This window comes from Arachis ipaensis, chromosome B4 (genome assembly GCF_059453495.1).
Source record: "Arachis ipaensis isolate K30076 ecotype BB chromosome B4, ASM5945349v1, whole genome shotgun sequence".
NCBI lineage: Eukaryota > Viridiplantae > Streptophyta > Magnoliopsida > Fabales > Fabaceae > Arachis > Arachis ipaensis.
Window position 1 is genome coordinate 148080737 of NC_142439.1, and position 22488 is coordinate 148103224.

Here is a 22488-nt window from a genome sequence, read left to right on the forward strand (position 1 = left end):
ATGGAGACAAGTTTGCTCAAAAGGCTACTTGTCTCCGCCTTTTCATTTTTAGTAAAGAAATTTTCAACATCTTTTAGGAACTGTTTGGCATCTTTATCCTTAGTAATTGCCTCAGGAATTGAGCATTTCATGATTATAATGCTCATTCGATTGGATCTCTCCCACTTCTCTATTTTAACCTCATTGAGATTTTTTGGAGTGGAAGTGAGTTTCTCCTCTCGAAGAGCTATATCCAGATCCATATAACCGAGGACAGTCTCCAGGGTATCCTTCTAAACTTTAAAGTTTGAACCATTCAGCATAGGAATACTGCTAATTTGTGCAGAAATATTGGTAGTTAAAGCCATAGTTTCTAGATTAGAACAAAAGAACATGCAGTAAATATTAGTTAAATAATGAGAAAAATCCATATTGAGATATCTAGAACAACATTAATTTTTAATCTTTGGATAGAAAAATTAACTGTAAGTGATACTCTCATTGCAGTAATCAAATATTGTCAAAATTCATGTCACACATTAAGCCTTTCTTTGGATTGACTTAATGCGCACATAGAAACTTAAATTTCGCAACCTATTTATTACCGTATATATTTTCTATTAATTGGTTAAACAATAACCTTCCTTTGGGCCGATTATTGACCGCATAATTAATAGAAAATAAACAAAAGTGTGCAATGCTTATTATTTGGCCAAATAATAAACTTCCTTTGGACAGATTATTGTTCGCATAAATAATAAGCATTACTTTATTCTTAATTAGTTACCCAAACATGTAGTTACCATCAATATGTGTATGTAATTCGGCCAAATATAGACCTTCTTTTGGGCTGACCAATATTCGTATGAATTATATATCACTATATTCCTAATGTTTTGAATAAATCAATTTTCACGAAAAAATACTACTTTAGCAACATAATGTTCAATCAATTTATTTCAAAACAAAATCTTTATAAAATTGGTGAGTATAATAATTCTTATATCCCAAGAGGATAATTAATCAATTTTGTACCAATTAATGGTACATAGAATTAGATACGAGACAATCAAAGTTTAGTAATACTCCATTAATATTTTAAAATAAATAAATTTGTTACTTATTAAAAAAAATAAAATTTTTGCCAAACTAAAAGACCGAATCATAAAATATATACGTGCCTCAATGTATATGAATGACGAACATCATATATAATACATATATATTCAAAAGCAACCAAAACGGCGATATATTGTATATGTGGAACAATACTAAAAACGTATACACTAACACACATAGTCGCACAGATATAATACATATATATGTATATTCCTATATATGCAACATCATAATGTAATAAGAAACACATATACATTGATCCATATATCAATTCAGTAATTAAAAAATAAAATTGAATATTTTGTATGATTAAATTATAGATAGTTTTGATACTACTTGTTGGAATAAATTATTTCATTAATCGAGATCATTTATATTGAATCACTAAAAATATATCATAATGCAAAAGCGTACCTTTATTCATAAAAAATCAGAAACTGATAGAATGATTTGGATCTTGTGGTTCTTTTGATCTTTCTCAACCAAAACCTTATGTATCTCTAGGGCTGAATTGTAACTCTTTTGATGGGAAAAGAGCGACAAAAACGGCTTTGATATATTGAGGATCGAAACTCTGAAGACACTATTTATAATTAAGTATAGTACCCATTAAACCCTAAACCCAAATAAAATAATATCTAAAGTGATTTTTCCTCTCTCTAATGTAATTTTGTTAATGCCACATGCATATTGCTATACCCCTGGATTTGGTGGTTGGTAGTAGTGCAATTCCAAATCTACCTCTCCATACTTATTGTAAAAGTTGGCTGAGTTCTAGGGAGATAAAGGAGAGAAAATAATTTTTCATAATAAAAAATTATCAAATAATGTTACATATTTAAATTTTTTTGTTAACTAAATTCAACTAAGTTGGCCTAACATATAAAAACTTATTTATAGTTAATATTATTCAAAATTTTATTATTTAATTTAGTTGAACTTAATTCATATAAAAGATATGAACGTATAGCATTACTTAAATTTTTCATAAATGTGACTAATAACCTAACTACGAACTGTCACATCAGTTCACTCCACATCACATCAGCCTCCTTAACTTAGTCTATTTACAGTTAACAAATACATGAGAGAATAACAGTGAATAGCAGCAAGCTTCGATTTCAAGTAACACTTATATCCTTTTATTCTCACTTTCTTTCATCATTATTCAAACCCTCATCACCAGAGATTTCAAGCTTTCATTGCATTGATTAACTTCTGAAATCAATTCTATCAAAACAATATCCTTAAGAATAAAATAATTCTGTGAATATTTGTTCCTAATATAATCCCTATGGTAATGCTCTGCAACTCAAGAAACATTGTTAATTAGGTTTATGCTAATTTTTTAGTTTACTATTTGAGTAACTGAATTTATGTGTTTTTTAATTTAAAGTTTTTTTTTATGTGGTATGTGAATTATTAATGTGAGATTTCTGATGTGAGATTGCTGATGTGAAGAAAAACACAGAAGAAGTACAAGGTGCTGATGTTAAATGTGAATGCTTTTAGATGATGAAGTGATAGATAGTTTCTTCTGTTTAATAATTTTTTTAGAGACTCAACCCCTTATCACTTGATTTGAATTCAACCCATTCATGATTCATGCATTATTGCTCCTAGCCTTTGCTATTTCAATTCTAATGATGCATAATCCTTGATGTTTCTTTAAATTGATACACTCATACATTATTTTTTCCTTTAAATTCTTGAAGAAGCTGAAGTGGTACCAACAGTTGCCAGATCCCCCACTGGTGGGCTGGCATCAAACCCTCCAGTACAGGCTCAGGCCCAGCAGGCTCAGACTTCTGGTGGGCCCAACACCAACCCACTCAATCTTTTTCCCCAGGTATATACTAACTACTGAGTAAAACATGAACAATATTGGATGGTAAATTGACAATATTTTGATCAGGGGATTCCTGATATGGGTGCAAATGAAAATGCGGGTGACTTGGATTTCTTGCGAAACAGTCAACAGGTATTTCCATTGATTTATAACGGGAGCTATGTTACATCTTAAACTTTTAATGCATTTTGTTAGGTTTTTCAGGTGTTCGATGGATCGGGTGAGGTCGATGATGGAGCAAAAGGGTGAGATGATCGGGACCTGAACATGAGCTACTGGAGCGATGCATTCGGCCTATTTATCGGTATGTCAGCAGGTGGGGCCACTTGTAAGGACACTCCAATGCTAAAGTCAATATCCGTACGAAAAGACAACTAATTAGGATAAGAAGGGTAACGTACCTTTGGGAAGGGGTAGGACACTCCCCATTTATACTCCGTACACAAGTGAGCTCTCTGCGATTAGACCCATTCGCCTGAAAGCTTCTGCTAGCTGTCCAAATTTCTTCTGTGGTACGGGAGGTGACGCGTGGGTTGCTTTTGTGTTCGAGTCGGTCAACCCAGTGGGTCGGAGATTTGTAGTTGGACCTAGGGTCCGTAATGGATTGGGCCGGAACACATTTATTATTTTATTACTATTATTAGTTTTATTATTTTAATGTGATTGTTTGACATTTCGGTTCCAAGCACTAAGAGCAATGGTGCAAGCGAATCCTCAGATTTTGCAGGTGTTTTTTGTTGATTCAGTTACTACAATTGGTGATTAGGACCTCCTTGATTTTCAAGAACATGATTGATTATTTTCATCTTTCCAATACAGCCCATGCTTCAAGAATTGGGAAGACAAAATCCACATCTAATGCAGCTCATCCAAGAGCATCAAGCTGATAAATGAATCTGATGCAGAAGAGTAAGATGATGAATGACTTAAGTTTGTAGTTTGTAGCCTTTTGTTTCATCTTTTCCATTTTATATTGTATGACTATGAACTGTTAAATTAAGAAGCTTGTCTGCTAAGGCTGCTGTTTTGAATTGCTTGATCAGGAATCTACCGAGTGAGTTAGCTTCAGCAATGCCCCATATCATCACTGTCACCCCAAAAGAAAATGAGGCTATTCAAAGTTTGTTTATGATGAGTCCTACTTGCTAGTGTTAGTATCTTATTCTTGTTCCTAATATGTTGTTCTTTTGCAGCTTCAAGATATGGGATTTGATAGAGATCTTGTATTGGAGGTGTTCTTTGCATGCAACAAAAACGAGGATCTGGCAGCCAACTATATCTTTTAGATCACCAGAATGAATTTGAGGACTAATCAAAGATTCTATTTCATTTGATTTTGGACTCTGGACAAGTGCCAATGTTAATATTTAGGGAAAGTATGAGGAGTCAATGAAATATTTATACAATGTGTACAATGGAGGTTTATGGAGTATTAGAGATATAATTGTTAGTGTTACCTTTTTCCATCAGCTGAAGTTTTTGGGATGTGTGGTATCATGACATGGTATTAGAGTTTTAGATCCGAAAATCAGTTTAAACTTTTGAAAAGATGTTTATTATTTCTAGTATTCGAATGGTTATTCTAGATAGTATGGGAGATGTTCATTTTGTAATTTCATATAGCGTACACATTGTACAAAAGGTAGATTAGATTACTTCACACCATTGACTGGAAAATATATTCATCTTTACCTAGAAATCAATCAATATGTTCCTTTATTACTATGAATTGATTTTACTGGTTATATATCGGTCATTTAAATCGAAATTATATATGGTAAACAATATAAAAAGAAAATATTATACCCATGCTATCCATAGTGATTCTCATCATTTATGGTTAATGATTTATGTACCTCTTCAAAATGATCCAATAATTAAGTAATAATCAATGACAAGGGTGACAACCGTCTCCTTCTAAAGAAAGTATAGAAGATTTCTACAATTACATATGGAGATTATTGTTTCATATTTATTTAACCAATAATTCTAGACAATCAAAATATTTTACGTAATCAAGTTCAACCATTGTATGTACAATCGTTCTTTCTTCCTTTCTTAATTGATTTTTCTCCTTTTTTTTTATTATGGTTATTATCGTCGTTACGACATTGTTTTCTTTTTTTTCTTATACAATTTTTTTTATGCTTTTTAAAAATTTTATAAAAGAGAAGAACAAATAAGAAAAACAAAACACAAAAATTGATGATAATAATGATGATAAAAAAAACCAAAATTTTTTATATAAAACACAAATAAAATAAAAATAATATTAAAATTTGTTATATATATAAAATACAAAAATATTATCAAAATAAACATAAAACTTAAATTGATCTCCACGCAAGATTGTAAGGTAATTTATTGCTTAGAACTTAAGAGTATATTTTTTTGGTGACTGAACTTAAGAGTATATAATTCAACTTAAAAATGATTTTGTTTAGATAAAATTTTCAATTTTTAAAATGAAACATAAGATACAAAAAAGAATTGTATCAATAATAAAACATGACAAAGAAGAACAAGAACATACATTAGAAGAAAAAAAAAAGACAAAATATGAAAAAAAGAAATAGAAGAAAAATATATGTTAGGAGAAATTTTAATGCTATAGTTGAGAAATTTTGATGCTATTTTTAAGAAATTTTGGTATTATTTTTGTTTCTGATAACTTCTAATCAGTTAAGAAATTTTTCGTGTCATCATTAAAAAAATTTGGTATAAAAATTTAGAAATTTCTTGTGTTAAATTTAAAAAAGAGTAAAGTATTGTTTTTGTCCCCAACATTTGGGGTAAATTCTATTTGTGTCCCTAACGTTTAAATCGTCCTATTTGTATCCCTAACGTTTGTAAAAGTGATTCAATGTTATCCTGCCGTCAATTACACATCATGAACGCTTTAGTTTGAGTTTTAAAAACCTCTTCTTGAAGTTAGAATATAAATGTTTGGGATAGAATCGATGATCTATTCCGAAATATAGCTCATCAAATGTTAAAACTAATTCCTATAACATTTACATAATTCACTTTTCTAAGGACATAATTGAATTTAAACACAAATAGTGGGTATAATATTAAAATCGACCATATCCAAGTGAGACCTAATTGAGAATGAATACATCCAAGTGAGAATAATTGAAAAATATAATCTGATTTGTTAGTATAATTGATAGTATGATAACATTGAATCACTTTTATAAACGTTAAGGATACAAATAGAATGATTTAAACGTTAGGTACACAAATAGGACTTACCCCAAACGTTGGGGACAAAAACGATACTTTACTCTTTAAAAAATTTTGATGTTATTTTCTGATAAATTTTGTATAATTCAAAACTCTTCTCTTTTTCTTCTGTGCTATCGTCATCATCTTCTTCTTTTTCTTCTTCATCTTCTCTTTTTTGTTTCATTTTCTCATAATTTTTTTTGGTTTCATTCTCTTAAAAAAAATAAAAAAAATTAAATAAAAAAAGAAATTAAAAATATTGCAATAACATAAAAAAGAGAAATAAAAAAAGTGCAACAACAACAATAAAAAAATAAGAAAGAAGAAACACGTAAAGAAAAAAGAACACAAACAAAAAGAAGTGCATAGTTTACACACACTAATCAAGCAATAATGTATGATAATTATGTTAGATTTACTTATGTTAAAAGTTATTCTTACGAAATTATTATTGGAATAAATTATTTCATTAACTCAGATCATCCATATTGAATCACCAAAGATGTTGTGATTTTTTCGATCTTCCTCAATCAAAACCTTCTGTATCCCTATGGCTAAATTGTAACACTTTTGATGGGAAAGAGCGACAAAGACGGTATGTTGGGACCAAAACCTCAAGGTACTATTTATATTTGAGCATGTCACCCATTAAACCCTAAATCCCAAATAAAATAGTATTTACAGTCCAAAAGATAATATATCTAAAATCTAAAAGATAATTATCTAAAGAACAAAAGATAATATCTGGTTTTATTCTCATTTAATTCTAAATCAAAAGTAATTATGACTTATTCAATTTAGCATTTATAACAATAAATGAGATCACCATTATATAAGTCATTTAATTTGAAATAGCATAATTTGTGATTATAATTAATATATGTATTACCACAAACAAATTAAAAAATTAAAATAATTTCATAACAATTATTACTTAGTTAAATTTTTTAAAAAATTAACCGCTAAAAGTATATTTAATTTGTTATAAATAAAAAGTTTTAAGAATAAAATTAAAATAAAATAAAATTTAAGAATATTTTAAAAATTTTAACAAACTTCAACCAAAATTCTAATAATTTTTTGCACAATTTCATAGTGTACCCTTAGTTTTTTAGCAAACGGCATAACTTTATATTAACACACTTGCTCCAAGTTATGAGGACAGGTATATTCTTTGCTGGTTTGCCTTGCTTTCCTTGTTGCGTGTTTTAAAGCTCTATTTCAATTCTATCCAAAAGGTGAGAAGAATTTAGAAATTTCTTTTATTAATTTGTTTTCAACATTTCTTTTAACAATGAAATGGTTCGTTAGTGGCATTCTTTTTCAATTTTCATAATTCATGGCCATACAACACTTTTAATTAATCCCATTTTCAACTATTTTTCTTGGAGATTAAGCAGCTTACCACCTATTTAACAACCCATTAGTGTCTCAACATCTTCAACCATCAAAACTTAAAGTGATAAAGGCATCGAATAGCCAAATTTCAACCAATCTAAGCAAATAATTTTTTTTTCTTTTTTAATAAAGGCTTCATATTCTGTGATATCAAAATTATCTCTATGTGAGGGTTTTGTGACAAATTTAACGAACATATAGTCCTTGTTTGGGTGTTATTATTTTGTTAAAAAATAATTTTTTTAAAAAATTTTTTATTTTTTATTTTTTAGCGTGTTTGACAAATTTCTAGTAGTAAAAGTAAAAGTACTAGAAAAATAAAAAAATATTTTTTTGAGAAGCTGTAATTTACATTTTTTTTTAAAAGATCTTTTTTCCTTAGAAAAAATATGTTTTTCATGTAATAAATAAACAAAAAAAATACTTTTATATTGTTATACCTAAATATAATTGATAGATAAAAAGATTTTTTTGCATAAGATATCCAAACATAAAATTACTTTTACTTCTCCATAAGATTTTTTTAAAAAAGATAACTCGAAAAAAGATATTTTCTTATAAACTCACTCAAACAAGTCCAAACAAGTCCATAATTTAAAAGCTACTGAAAATAAAAAAATATTATATATATAAAAAAATAATTATTAAATTAGTCATTATATATATTATTTTATATATTTTTAATACATATAAAAAAATTAAAAATCTGTAGAATTTATTATTTTTTTATTAATATTTTTAGTTATTAGTTTAATTTTTTTAATTTAGTAATATATTAATATATTTTTAGTCTATATTTTAAATATTATTAATTAATTATTGATTAAAAATAATAAATTTTATTAATTTTTTAATATTTTTTTATATATTTTATATAAATGGTTGATTTGGTATTTATTTTTCACACGTAACACTTAAGAATGAAGCCAAAAATATTTAACGTATGTGAAAAGAAAAAAAAAAAAAAAAGAGTATCTTAGGGCTGCAAAACATTGTTACCACGTGGCATGAGTTTAAGTGTGATAGAGTTACTTCATGGTGTGGTGAGGTTCACACTGGATAACTCCCCAGTTGACATGGCTATCCCGATAAATATAAGTGCAACAGAGCTTTCCACACAAAGTTCCAAACTTGTTTTCCCCAAAAAGAAGCAAAGCACACAAAAACTAACCTCTCTCTCTCTCAGCCCTGCGGTGGTTACCGGTGCTCCGAGAAGCTCACCGGAAATATACTGCAACATGAAGATTAACGTGAAGACCCTTAAAGGAACTCACTTTGAAATCCAAGTGCAACCCCAAGACACGGTAATGCTCTCCTACGCCAAAAACATTGTTAATTAGGTTTATGCTTTTCCCTATTATGATTATTATTTTTTATGTCACTGTTGGAGGATTTGATTTTCATGAACATATTTTTTTGTGTATTTAGGGTAATTGACTACTCGAATATTGGAATTGATATATTATATATATATATATTGAATTAATGGATATTTGGATTGTCAATGTTAGGTTGCTGATGTGAAGAGAAATATAGAGAGAGAACAAGGTGCTGAAGTTTATCCAGCTGCACAACAAATGCTTATTCATCAGGGGAAAGTGCTTAAGGATGACACAACCCTTGAAGACAATAAAGTTGCTGAGAATAGTTTTGTGGTGATTATGCTATCCAAGGTGATTACTGATGATTGGTGTTATTCTACTTTTGGATTGAATTGTTGATTTGTTTCCTTTATGTGTTTCCCGAAAGGTGGACGAAAGAGTACCCCTTCTTGGAAATCCTGGTTTTAATTATTTGAATTTATTGGGGAGAAAGAATATTAATAGGAAAACAATGAATTTGTTGCAGTGATGTGTGATAGAAAACTTGATGCTTTTGCTTGTGGTTGAGGAAAGGGAACAAGAGAAACCTTTCATGCTTTATTAGTATTTATTTACCTTTAGCTTATAGCTTAAATATTTGTAATGATGTCATTGTAGAGCAAGGTATCATCAGGTGAAGCCTCAACTGCATCATCTGCATCCGCAAAACAGGTGAATACGGCTATTACATTTTCAGCTTATGATTTGTCTTTGCAACTACTTTCAGTTTTCTCTAACGCACCTTTTTTACCTACTTATATAAGTGGACTCGTCAAACGTATTGACTCTTGTTAACTATAACACATGGTGAGTTGATGTATATATGTTCATTCATGTTTTGTCTAGTCCTTTCAATGCACGTAGGCGACATGTATAAATGCTTTTGTCGTGCTCTCTGGAAGAGTTTATGCTGATATGTTTGGTCAAACAGAAATACCACTTTTGACGACATGTATAAATGCTTTTGTCGTGCTCTTTGTGGAAGAGTATGCTGATATGTTTGGTCAAACAGATATGCCGCCTTTGGCGACATGTATAAAATGCTTTTGTCGTGCTCTCGTGGAAGAGTTTATGCTGATATGTTTGGTCAAACAGATACTGAACGTCGATGCCATTTTTTTAATATCACCAGACGTAATAAAAATATTCTGCAGTTTGGTTTCTCGTTTATATATTATATTTTTATAGTTTCAAAATTTCCATTGTTCTTAGCTTCTTGTGTTGTTTCATTTGGATGTGACTTGCACGTTTAGGCAGCTGAACCGGCGAGTTCTTTGCCTCCCACTTCATTGCCATCCTCAACATCTCAACCTCCTGCTTCAACTGTAGGACAGTGAGTTCATATCTGCTTGTCTCCAAGTTTCAATGCAATTGAATATTCTTTTTTCAAGTCTTTATGTAAAATTCTCTATCTCTTGTACTTCTCTTTGCAGGGGAGTATCCAATTCTGAGCAAAATCCTGTTACAACTCCTGCCAGGTGAGTACCTACCATTTTCTCTACCATGAACAGCTGTTTTGTACTTAAAGATAGTTGACCATTTGTGCCAACCTTGAAGCTTATCAGCTATCCTCTTGTAGACAAATATCTTATCTTGGTCTTCTGTTTCTTTGACACTGCATAAGATGAGTATTTAGCTTAGTCATCATCAAATGTGGGTACTTAAATAAAGATTTTGTATATTCTGGTTGTTGCAGTGATGTGGCCGGCATTTATGGCCAAGCAGCATCAAACCTCATTTCAGGAAGCAATTTAGAATCGACTATTCAACAGATTCTAGACATGGGGGGAGGTAGTTGGGATCGAGATACTGTTATCCGTGCTCTTCGTGCAGCATTTAACAATCCTGAAAGAGCTGTTGAGTATCTCTATTCGGTAAGTATTTCTTGAACTGTGGGTTTTTTTATTTGTTCATGTTAAATATGGATAATTGATACAACATTTATCTGTTAGGGCATTCCTGAACAAGCTGAAGTACCAGCAGTTGCCAGAACCCCCGCTATTGGGCAGGCAGCAAACCCTTCAGGTGAGGCTCAGGGTCAAGCTCAGGTTGCACCTTCTGGTGGGCCCAACACCAACCCACTCAACCTCTTTCCCCAGGTATATAGTAGCCATTGAGTATAACTTAAACAATATGAATATTGGGTGGTAAATTGGCAATATTTTGAACAGGGTATTCCTGATATGGGTGCAAATGAAAATGCGGGCGACTTGGATTTCCTGCGGAACAGTCAACAGGTATTTTTACTTTCATTGTTCAGATATGGGTGTTATGTCACATCTTAAATTTATGTATTTATTATTTGTTGTTGTTGATGTTGTTCTGACTTCTGAGATTGTTTGGCATTTCAGTTCCAAGCCCTGAGAGCGATGGTGCAAGCAAATCCCCAGATTTTGCAGGTAATATTAGTGTTTGTTGATCCACTTGCAATATTATTGTTTAGGGTCTCCTCTAGTTAAAGGACGTTGTTAATTATTTTCTACTTTCATTGCAGCCCATGCTTCAGGAATTGGGTAGACAAAATCCACACCTAATGCAGCTCATCCAAGAGCATCAGGCTGATTTCTTACGCTTGATAAATGAACCTGATGGAGAAGAGTAAGATGATGAATTTCTAAAGTCTGCAGCTTTTTTTTTTTAAAAGTTTTCCATTCATATTCATATTGTATGAGTAAACACATCCTATAATCCCCGTGTGTATAAATGCAGAGTCCCCAATGTATCTGGGATTTTATTGACTTCATAAGACATGAGTATGCTAAGGCTGTTGTTTTGAATTGTTTGATCAGGAATCTACCAAGTGAGTTGGCTTCTGCAGTGCCCCAGACCATCACTGTCACCCCAGAAGAGAATGAGGCTATTCAAAGGGTAAGCCATTGAGAATGCTCTCCGTTGAAATTTGTTTATGTACTACTTGCTAGTGTTAGTATCTTATTCTTGTCCCTATGTTGTTCTTTTGCAGCTTCAAGATATGGGATTTGATAGAGATCTTGTGTTGGAGGTGTTCTTTGCATGCAACAAAAACGAGGACCTGGCAGCCAACTATCTTTTGGATCACCAGAATGAATTTGAAGACTAAGAAGATGGTTCTGTTCATCTTCACCAGCTATGCTCCTTTGATGTCGTTGCTTATCATCTGAACTCTTTGGAGAAGTGGCAATGTCAATACTTATTTGCTTAGCTTTATTATTGATCCTCGTGAACCATACTGCCTGTAGATTATTAATTTCAGACCATTGACTGGAAAATATAGATGCCAAGAAATCGATAGGTGCTTTTATTCTTCTGCAGCCGTAATTTTTTCCAGCTTTGTTTTCTCTAACTTCATTTAACTTATTTTATTAAGTGAAGGATTTGGAAACTTGAAAAAGATGGAACAAATAGTTATGCTATTAAAATCTTAGAACGTGATTGTTGAGGGTGATGGATTGCGTCTGTCTTTCTCCATCAAATAAATTATCGTCACCTATAATCATAGAATGTGATTTAGTGATTATCTAACTAGGTCTTTTAACAAAGCGGTGCGAGTTCAATTCATATCTGGGCTCAGTTGCTGTGTAACACTAAAGCAAAGGTCTTTGTTGTCAGCAGTGGATAGCTGAGAAACAAAAAAGCTATGAATTGACAAAGAAAAAATAATAACAAAAATCATTGACGGAGAATATTTGCATAATAATTCACTGAAGTTTAACGTGAAATGTAAATCTATGTTGAATGATTTATGTGCTTCGTTTGGACATAACCCAAATACCTTGCAATGACCAACATTTAGTTATTAGAATCCGTGGGAATTGTTGATACCTGATTGCTTAGGGAAAATGTAACCGAGCTTTATGCTAAATAATTATCTCGCTATCATCATTTACTGGCGGTGCTCGTAGTTTGATTAATTCTACACGCTAAGAAACCGTGAGCCAAACAACATTTGGGTTAACGAAAATCTAAATCGCGTAACCTTAAAGAAAAATACTAGTTTTTGCAATGGTTCTAAATTAGTGTATATATATGCATCAAGTGCAATCACTAGCAAGTCACGTCTATTGGGAAAAAAATGAAAAATCATTGTACACTCAAGCATGCAAACTTGGTACGTTAGTAAAATTGCTCCATAATCCCAAAGACTAACAAAAAATATCCAGACTTATTTCCATGTGTATTATGCATCTTGAATGTAGCAGTGGTTAACCATACTCCGAATGCATAAGTTATTTGCATGATGATGCAACCTTGATTGAACATAGGACAAAAATATAACTTCTATGTAACAGAAAACACAACACTGATCCCAACCATAACAAATGTGGAAGTATAAGGGACTCAGCGAAAGGAAACGATGGATTCCAATATTTGTGCCTCAAGATTAGCTTCATCGATCCACATTGAGCTTTGTCGACGCAATAATTCTTTCTTTTCTGCCATCTTCTCACCATGCTTTCTGACCTTCATCCTCCAATTTTCAAGTTTCTCAGCTCTTTCTTTTAACTGGATTCATAAGAATGACACATCAGTAAGCGCATCAAAAGACTGTAAGAGGTTTAACTTAAACACATGAAATCAAGGCTGTGTGCAACAATAGGTCCAAGTATCTCTCTAGCACACCTGAAAGATTCGAAAACTAGACTTCCAAAATATAAAAACTATACCTCCAAACTCCATGTCAGCTGATTATTGACTTATTTTTATTGTTTCTACATGTTGCATAATCAAATATGAAACTAGTTCCTATTTTATAACTGGATTTTTTGACAGATTAGCAATGTAAAGTATAAACCAGAATGAACCAACTGACAGCTAAATACAAAACAAAGACCATAAAGGCAATAATATTAGAAATGTTGATTACGTAGCTAAGTAATGAACAATGACAATGAACAAGGGTCAATCAATAGTGTGGTATACAAATGCAAAAGATAAAATCTAACCCTTTACATTTGGCCCAAGCAAGAGAATATCACAGAAAGGAAAATCAAAGCCAGATTGAGGCCTAGTCAAGTTTCAAAAAAAGAAAACAACAAGCCATTATGGCTCCAAAGAAAGAAAACAACACTTATTTCAAAAGTAGTTCAGTCATTAGATCAAACACCTCGTCTGCACGAACACAACATTGAGCACATATATCTACCTAATTATCCACTGAGACTAATTAACAATCATTTGACGTGCATATTAGCTCAAACCAACAAATAAGCAAACCATCGAACACTTGGTGTGCACAGCGAAATTCATAGAGGGGAGGGAAGAAGGAAAAGAAAAACGCACGAGTGTTTCTCTGAATTCTTGTTGTGCGATCTTGCGCTCCTGAGCCCTGATTTGCGCAGCTTCGGCCTTGAGCTTCTTGCGCTCCTCATTGGCAACTCTAAGGGCTTCTCTGCGAGCTTCGTCCTTGCGCTGCTTCTCGATCTGAAGCAGCTCCATTTCGTGGATGTACTGCTTGCGAACCTCCTTCACTTGCTTCGCGTAGTCCCTTCGAAGCATCGCCAGCTTCGCCTCAGCCTCGTTCGGGTCCTTCGGAGGCTGCCAGCTTCCGAGGAAGGTATTGGAATCCAGGAACTTGTGGTTCTGGCGGTGGTTGTTGTGGTGCGAGGTAGTGGCGAACGACCGAACAATGGCAGCGGAGGCGGCGGAGGAGGAGGAGGAACGGAAGAGAGCGTGACGAGTCGCCATTGTTGCGAGCCGAGAGTGGAAGGATCCAAAACCTAATTACTATTAAAAAAAAAAAAAAAGAAACTGTATAAGGTGGTGTAAATATTATTTTATTATTTATTTCTTTCTATTTATTTAATTTTTTTCGTTGCTTTTTATGTTAACGTAGCGAAATATAGGATTTTTAAGTTTTAAGATTTAACTTGGTTTTAAGAAAGGCTTGAATCCATTATTCATACAAAGAATGCATGCAAGCTTAGCATAAAAGATGTGGAAGAATAGAAAAAGGTAAATGATATGTTTAATTTTCTCTGTTTTCGGCTTCTGCCATTTACCAAACACGTAGGCTGCTACTCTTGACCAAAGCCACCGCCACCACCATTCACCGCACCTCATTACAGCTGTAATAATCTATTTTGATTCTTTTTTAAAACTGTTAAATTAGATTAGATATCATATATAAATGTGGGTACATAGGTACATTGTGTACTAATTTTTAATCTCCTTTTAATTTCTTTTTCTTAGTTATAGTTCATTATAAAGACTTAAAAAGACACTCATATAGATGAGTACTATGCTGTTTTGTTTGTGACTGCCTAAGAATTAAACTCTAGCATGCAAGAATTATTATTGATCTATTTTACTTTAGTAGCAGCCAAAATGGCAAATAAAAAAGAATACTTAATGGCATGGTAGTGTAGCGGCTCTTTTTTTTATATATATAGAAGTAAAAGTGGTGATATACTTTAACATTGTAATTTTTGGTGTTTTTTAAAAGTGTGGAAGATAAACAAATCGGAGGGTTTAATTTCTATACTTCAAATTTTTTAATTTTTTAACAGAAATTCCTCGGTCCGATTTCTGTTCTCTCACAAATCCTTCGGTCCAATTTCACAAATCCCTTGGTCTGATTTCTGTATCCTCACAAATCGGACGGTCCGATTTCTGTACTTCTCATAAATCGGACTGTCCAATTTTTATTTATCTAATTAAACAGTTCTACATTTGAGAATAATACCCCATCAACCCACATTTTAAAAAAACACTATTGCTACTCCAATATCAAAAACAAAATATGTAGTGTGGCTTACCAAAGATAATACTTCTTCAACCAAATTGGACTAAATAATTAATTTTTATTTTATTATTATTATTACTACCTCAAAAACGCTAACTAGAAGAGATAAAGAGAATGATGCTTTTGAGGTTTTGACTATTGACCTTTCAAACAAGTTTCAACTTTCAAGAGAAATTGAGAAAAGGTCGTATCCATAACGAGTCATGAAAGCTCTAAGAAACAAGTAAACAACTACCTTAAAAAGAACCTATCAACTATTTCTAGACATCTATGAATTAAAAATAGAAAAGAAAGCACCTAAGTATATATATAAGAGTTACCCAAGTTCAAGACTAGACCAATTCAAAACTCTGAAATCATTCATATAAATATATATTTAAGTGCTAGCAGGTTTTGGCATTACACATATTCAATTTGAACTCTTGTCACAGCATCATAGTCATTTTTGTTTCACCAAACAACAAAGAAATTGAAGAGGAAACATCAAAGATGGGTCTGCTTGGAAAAAACTTCACTTCAAAAATAAGAAACATGGCAACACTTGCTGTCTCTAGGATTGCAATCTTGAAGAACCACCACAAAGCTCGAGCTTCTTATGCCTACTCTGATGCTGCTCAACTCCTTCGCCTTGGTTACCATGACCGTGCTCTACTTCGAGTAAGCACCAACCTCATGGATTTGGATCCTCTAAAGTTTGAATTTTATTTTAGAGAGTAAAGTGTGATCTTCTACCATTGAATAGTTTCTCTTTCATATTTATTCTTGGTCACACCTATGAAATCAATAGTGAGAGATCACACTTTACTCTCTAAAGTGAAATTCAAATTTTAGAGAATCTAAATCCCAACCTCATTATCCTTTTACATGAAAACCATGGTTTCTGAACTAATCTTGAGATCTAATGTAAAATTCAACGCATGAAAAATTCATGTGAAATTTTCGTATAAGATATTCTATTATTGTTTGGAACTTTATAATAGGAAACCCAACAAAAATATGTATATCTCTACATATATGCCTCTATTAATTTGTGTTATTCTTACAAATAGGTGGAGCATTGGATAAGAGAACAGAACATACTGGATGTGTTTGATATGATAGAAAATGACTGTAACTACCTAAGAGAAAGTGCAGGACTACTTGAGAAGAACAGGTTAATTTTTTAGTCTTGTCAATTCTATGGTGGTTGAGTGAATATTTGGCATCAAACTAACTTGTTATTAATGTTTACATTAGGGATTTTCCTAATGAGCTCAAGGAAGCAACATCTAGCCTTATCTTTGCATCTTCAAGGTGTGGAGAATTTCCAGAACTGCACAAGATTCAAGAGATTTTGACATCAAAGCTTGGGAAAGAGTTTGCGGATGAAGCTATTGAGTTGCATAGAAATAATGGAGTGAATGCTAAGGTGCTGGCTCTATAATGATATTGCTAGAGCATGGTTTTAAGAGAATGATTGCAGCATGCTGATGACTTTTAAATTTGCTTGCCTTACACAGATGATAGAAAAGCTTTCAACAAGAGGGCCTAACATGGAAATCAGAATGAAAGCGCTGAGGCAGATTGCTGCGGAAATTGGTGTTACTTTGCATTTTGAGCAGGAACCTATATTGACAAATGTGGTAAGAAAACCTTTTCCATGAGAAATAACATGCACTGATTGAATAGCTTCATTTCAAAGTGAAATGAAGACTAAATACCCATTTTGGTCCCTGAGATTCACGCGATTACTCAATTTGGTCCCTGAAATTCAAAATTACCTATACTAGTCCTCCTCCAGATTCAAATCCAGGCACCAATATGGTCTCTCGACTCTTTCCGGTGATGACTAGGCAAACGAAGTGCTGATATAGCACCCTCCCTACTACATTGGATGATGAGTAAACGATGTCGTTTACCCTTAGTACCCAAACAAGTCAGAAATGAAGAATAGTGGAAGTAGAGGAGAAGAAGAATACTTTATTTTGGGTCTTCATCGTTTCTTCTCCTTCATATACAAAGCGACGACATTTCTGACTTGTTTGGATGCCAAGGGTAAACGACGTCGTTTACTCATCATCCAGCGTAGTAGGGAGGATGCCATCTCAGCATTCCGTTTGTCTAGTCATCGTCGGAAAGATTCGAGGGACCACATTGGTGCCGGGACTTGAATCTAGAGAACCAATATAGGTAATTTTAAATTTCAAGGACCAAAATAGGTAATCGCGTGAATTTCAGGGACCAAAATAGAGATTTAGTCTGAAATGAAACCTAATTTCTCTTGTAAAATTGCAGAACAAATGGCAAGGTGAAACGAAAACGAAACAAGGGAGCAGTGCTAATGATCCTAAGCATAAGAATGTAATCGTGGAAGAGGGTTCATATGATAGGAACAAGGATAGAACCAAAGAAGCCTTGGAAGAATTTCATTCAATTCAAAATCCAAATTCAAGAGATAGCATGAAAACATCATCAAGGAAATCTAAGTTAATTCCCAATGAAAAGGTCAAGGGAGATTCAAATAATGAAGACTCTGTTGAAGAAAGAACAAACCCTTCTTACCAAGATAGACGGTGGAAACAACATGGGCCTCAACCTGGTCCCAACGTAACTCCAATAGCAACAACTCATTTTCCAAAGCAGAGTCGAACGCAGCATGATCATGTAGATTGGAAGATCATGTCAGTTAGGACAAGATGAACACAGAGGAACAATTGTTCTATTTATTTTTGAAAAACATTTGTTGTTTCATTTGTATAACATTTGGAATTAAGATGCAAAAGTTTTTGGATATGGTCCTATGAATGAATAGAGAGAACGAAATTAGAACTATACATATATGATAGTTAAAGGTCTTGTCACCCTAAATGCACACACAATATACCATCTACAGCAGGGTCGGTTTTCATTTAGAAATTTCCAAATCATAATAGTTTGAACAAAGTTGATTGATTTTGGAATTTCAAATGAAAATCCAACACACATAAACACTTGGGTTCTTCTTCCAATTTCAAAGAATACCATGCACTAGTAGTCTTCTAATTATGAACTTAACCTTCCAAAATTCGTGTTGCTAATTTTTAAAGTATTTGAATTTTTAAATTAAATGTAAATTTTTTAAGAAAGAATATAATTTTTAAAAGATAAAAACTCAGTGAAATCGATTTAACTTAATTTTTATCAAATCATTCTCAGTCGTCGTAACTGCACCTGAATTTCTACACTTTTAAAAAGTAGCCTTCTCCGTTCCCCTATCCCTGTCGACGATATTTCCAAAAAAACCCTTGTGAGTTCTGAGAGCCTTCTCCGTTTCCACTCCGTCGCAATTTCCATGCTCACATACCTCCACATAATGCGCCGAATACCAAAGCTTCTAAAGCCCTACACAACCCTTCAACTTCCCCAGACCCAACAACAACCCCTCACAACTCACCAACTCAAATCCCTCGTCCTCTCCCACTACTCCCATGGCAAGTTCAATAACATTCTCCAAAACGTCGTCGCTTTACCCGCTGTACTCCTCACCGCCTGCCACAACCTTTCCGCCTCCGCTCGACTGCCCGGTTCGCGCCCTCTCCTGGACTCGGTCTCGGCCCGGTTCAGCGTCGAGTCAATGTGCCGAGAGATCCGGGAGAACCGGTTCGACGTGGCGGCCTCCTGCGTCATTCTAACCGGAAACGGTTCGCCATTAGGACCGTTGGTTCTCCCTAATTTGAAGCTGAAGGTGTTGGTTGAGGCTGTTAGGATGGTTCTTGAAGTAGTGTACGATGAACGGTTTGTGACGTTTTGCTATGGTGGACGCGTCGGAATGGGAAGGCACACTGCTGTGAGGTACTTGAAAAACTCGGTTGAGAATCCTTCTTGGTGGTTTAGGGTTAGGTTTAACCGTCATAGATTTGGGAATGAACATGTGGAGAGGCTGTGTTCTGTTATTCAGCGGAAATTGAACGATGTCGTTTTGATTGGATTGATAAAGAGGTTGTTTGAGTGTGAGGTTTTGGTGATTGAGCTTGGTGGGAATTCGATTGGGAGAGGGTTCCCTCAGGAATGTGGATTGTGTTCTGTTTTGATGAATGTGTACTTTGATGAGTTTGACAGAGAGATTCAAGAGATACGGCTTAGGGAGAATCGAGAGAGTCGCGAAATGGACCCGAAGCTGGTTGGTTCTAGCGATGGTGGCGTGTATTACAAGCCTGTGAAGGTTTATGCTGTGAGGTATTTGGATGAGATACTTCTTGTGACTTCTGGGAAGAGGATGATGGCAATGGAGCTGAAGAATAGTTTGTTGAGGAGTTTGGAAGTTGATTTGTGTTTGGATGTTGATAAAGTGAACACGGCGATACATAGCGCGACGGAGGAGAAGATTGAGTTTGTTGGGATGGAGCTGCAGGCTGTTCCGCCGTCGGTGTTGCGCCGGCCTATGACGGAGAAAGCAATCAGGGCGAGGAAAAAGTACCTTAGGCAGAAGGAAGTTAGAGCCATGGAATTGAGAAATGCCAGACAAAGGAACAGAAGGATATTGGGGTTGAAGATATTTAAGCATGTTTATAAGAAGACAAAGCAAAGTGATGGGTTCAAATTTGACTTTAGCATTGAAAATGAGGTCCGAGAAATTTTTAAATCTTGGGCTGATGAAGTGGTGCAAGAGTTTCTGGATAACATAGATGAGTGTCAAGAATGGCATCGAAAGCTATCAGGTGGTGATTTCCTTTCTTTAGCACACATTAGGAATCAGTTACCACCTGAGCTTATTGATGCTTATGATAATTTCCAAGAGCAGGTGGATAAATATTTAAATCCGGTAAAAGCTAGGAAGGCAATAGAGGAGGAAGCGGAAAGAATGAGGAAAGAAGAGGAAGAAAGATATGCAAAGGGAACACTTGAAGATTTGACTAGGCTTTGTATGAAAGTTGAGGCGCCAATAATACTCATAAGAAAGGCTGTGAAGTTGGTTGGTTTTACTAATCATATGGGTCGTCCGAGGCCGATTGAATTCTTGTTTGCACTCGAGGATACAGATATTATCAAGTGGTATGCTGGCATTGCCAGAAGGTGGTTGGATTTCTATTGTTGTTGCCACAACTTCAAGGCAGTCAAAACTATTGTGAGCTATCATTTGAGGTTCTCTTGTATCTTGACATTAGCAGAGAAGCACGAATCGACTAAGCACGAAGCGATAAAGAATTTTAGCAAAGATTTAAAAGTCTATGACTTGGATGGAAATGATGAAGTGTATTTTCCAACTGAAAAAGAGGTTAAAATGATGGGAGACAGAAATCTCTCCGATCCAAAGCCTGTAGATGGGGCTTTATCTTTGGCTGTAATAAGATTGGCATCGGATGAGCCTCCAACGCCTTGTATTGCCCACTTTTGTGACAACACAACTAGAGTCTTCTATAGGGTTCGGTTGCTGCAAAAATGTTTGAATATAAATCCACTAGATAAAGAGAAATGGGTGCAAGGGATGGGTACAATTCATGAAAGCCTAGACCAAAAGTGTCTTCCACTATGTGCTGATCATATACATGATTTGTACATGGGGAGAATCAATCTTCAAGACATTGACTGTGCCTCGTTTGCAGATGTGGATTGATTGATGCTCGTCTCATTTTTACCTTGATTAGGGAATTGATTACTTTTAAAAATGAGCAATTTAATGGGATAGAACCAAAGCCTTGGAAGAATTTCATTCAATTCAAAATCCAAATTCAAGAGATAACATCAAGACCATCATCAAGGAACTCTAGTTAATTCCCAATGAAAAGGTCAAGGGAGATTCAAATAATTAAGACTCTGTTGAAGAAAGACCAAACCCTTACCAAGATAGCCGGTGGAAACAACATGGGCCTCAACCTGATCCCAACCTATGTTCCAAAGCAGAGTCAATCGCAGCATAATCATGTAGATTGGAAGATCATGTCAGTTAGGACAAGATGAGCACAGAGATGAACAATTCTTTTATTTATTTTTAAAAAACATTTGTTGTTTCATTTGTATAACATTTGGAATTAAGATGCAACAGTTTTTGGATATGGTCCTATGAATGAATAGAGAGAACGAAATTAGAACTATATATATATATATATATATGATAGTTAAAGGTCTTGGCAGAGTTACAACATCCTAAACCGAAATTAGCACCCTAAATACACACAAAATATACCATCTAGTCATCTACAATGGTTTGAACAAAGTTGATTGATTTTGGAATTTCAAATGAAAACCCAACACACATGTTCCAATTTCAAAAAATAGCATGCACTTGTTAAATATCCTTTCTTTATGTTACCCTCTCCTCTTTCCTGCAAGGATTTCAAACAAGCGAGCAGCATCAACACCAGCATCAGTAGCAGTAGCCGAAGCTTTCTGTGCTTTCTGTGCTTTCTCTGCTTCTGCTAGAGTCCTCAACACATCGAAAACAAGAGAGCTCTTCCTTTTCTTTACATTGTCTGTTTTCCCTGATGGTGGCTCCAAAAGTTTCGGTTTTTCCACCTGCAACTCATCAGAACGCAGTTCCCTTTCATCAACAGCATTTCGTTTGATTCCACCAGGTTCCACCTTCGGAAACCCTAAAGCAGAACCCGAATCCAAATTGACGCACTCCGATTCTTCGGAATCATAATCATCGAGATCCACAAACTCCACTTGTCGAGGCTGGTGGTTGGAGCTGGAAACCAACGAGTTCTCCGGCGGAGTATGGTAAACGTCGTGTTGCTCCTGAGTGCTTCCACCACCGTCGGCGACGGTAACAGCGGCCTGACCACAAAATGGAATGCTTTGCAAGAGTTGTTCCTGTGAAGAAGAGTTTTCATAGAAGTTGAAAAGGAAGTGAAATGGGTCGCTTTCTTCCTCCA

General features: G+C 34.2%; 4 protein-coding genes and 1 pseudogene across 4 annotated transcripts; 4 read left to right on the forward strand and 1 right to left on the reverse strand.

Annotated features, from left to right (window-relative positions):
• Positions 1 to 1781: 1781 nt before the first annotated feature.
• LOC148569612 (ubiquitin receptor RAD23d-like) lies at positions 1782 to 4259 on the forward strand (annotated as a pseudogene).
• Positions 4260 to 8580: 4321 nt separating this feature from the next.
• On the forward strand, positions 8581 to 12224 carry LOC107635736 (ubiquitin receptor RAD23d). The gene is made up of 12 exons (XM_088483730.1): positions 8581 to 8877; positions 9085 to 9246; positions 9553 to 9606; positions 10188 to 10267; positions 10368 to 10412; positions 10631 to 10808; positions 10887 to 11033; positions 11106 to 11171; positions 11286 to 11333; positions 11429 to 11532; positions 11724 to 11802; positions 11897 to 12224. Exons 1-12 carry the CDS (start codon positions 8581 to 8583, stop codon positions 12011 to 12013), a joined length of 1377 nt encoding a protein of 458 aa, XP_088339856.1. The 3' UTR covers positions 12014 to 12224.
• A 640-nt stretch (positions 12225 to 12864) lies between these two features.
• Positions 12865 to 14900, reverse strand: LOC107635738 (stress response NST1-like protein). Its single transcript, XM_016339294.3, has 2 exons — positions 14194 to 14900; positions 12865 to 13416 (listed from the first exon to the last, which is right to left on the reverse strand). Exons 1-2 carry the CDS (start codon positions 14596 to 14598, stop codon positions 13252 to 13254), a joined length of 570 nt encoding a protein of 189 aa, XP_016194780.1. The 5' UTR covers positions 14599 to 14900; the 3' UTR covers positions 12865 to 13251.
• Positions 14901 to 16062: 1162 nt separating this feature from the next.
• On the forward strand, positions 16063 to 18698 carry LOC107635740 (uncharacterized). Its single transcript, XM_088485680.1, has 5 exons — positions 16063 to 16312; positions 16705 to 16808; positions 16892 to 17063; positions 17155 to 17277; positions 17930 to 18698. The coding sequence occupies exons 1-5, from the start codon at positions 16145 to 16147 to the stop codon at positions 18332 to 18334; spliced, it is 972 nt and encodes a 323-aa protein (XP_088341806.1). The 5' UTR covers positions 16063 to 16144; the 3' UTR covers positions 18335 to 18698.
• A 151-nt stretch (positions 18699 to 18849) lies between these two features.
• LOC148569613 (RNA-directed DNA polymerase (reverse transcriptase)) lies at positions 18850 to 21664 on the forward strand. Its single transcript, XM_088485679.1, has one exon. The coding sequence runs from the start codon at positions 18966 to 18968 to the stop codon at positions 21225 to 21227; it is 2262 nt and encodes a 753-aa protein (XP_088341805.1). The 5' UTR covers positions 18850 to 18965; the 3' UTR covers positions 21228 to 21664.
• The last annotated feature ends 824 nt before the right edge of the window (positions 21665 to 22488 follow it).

Excerpts from the sequence above, each read along its gene's own strand:
- LOC107635738 (XM_016339294.3), bottom strand. The coding sequence starts at position 14,598 with ATGGCGACTCGTCACGCTCTCTTCCGTTCCTCCTCCTCCTCCGCCGCC. Across the intron at positions 13,417-14,193 it reads AAGAATTCAGAGAAACACTC|TTAAAAGAAAGAGCTGAGAA; the intron begins GTGCGTTTTTCT and ends TTATGAATCCAG.
- LOC148569613 (XM_088485679.1), top strand. The coding sequence starts at position 18,966 with ATGCTCACATACCTCCACATAATGCGCCGAATACCAAAGCTTCTAAAG.
- LOC107635736 (XM_088483730.1), top strand. The coding sequence starts at position 8,581 with ATGAGTTTAAGTGTGATAGAGTTACTTCATGGTGTGGTGAGGTTCACA. Across the intron at positions 9,607-10,187 it reads CATCTGCATCCGCAAAACAG|GCAGCTGAACCGGCGAGTTC; the intron begins GTGAATACGGCT and ends TTGCACGTTTAG. Across the intron at positions 11,334-11,428 it reads CAAATCCCCAGATTTTGCAG|CCCATGCTTCAGGAATTGGG; the intron begins GTAATATTAGTG and ends CTTTCATTGCAG.
- LOC107635740 (XM_088485680.1), top strand. The coding sequence starts at position 16,145 with ATGGGTCTGCTTGGAAAAAACTTCACTTCAAAAATAAGAAACATGGCA. Across the intron at positions 17,064-17,154 it reads ATAATGGAGTGAATGCTAAG|ATGATAGAAAAGCTTTCAAC; the intron begins GTGCTGGCTCTA and ends TGCCTTACACAG. Across the intron at positions 17,278-17,929 it reads AACCTATATTGACAAATGTG|AACAAATGGCAAGGTGAAAC; the intron begins GTAAGAAAACCT and ends GTAAAATTGCAG.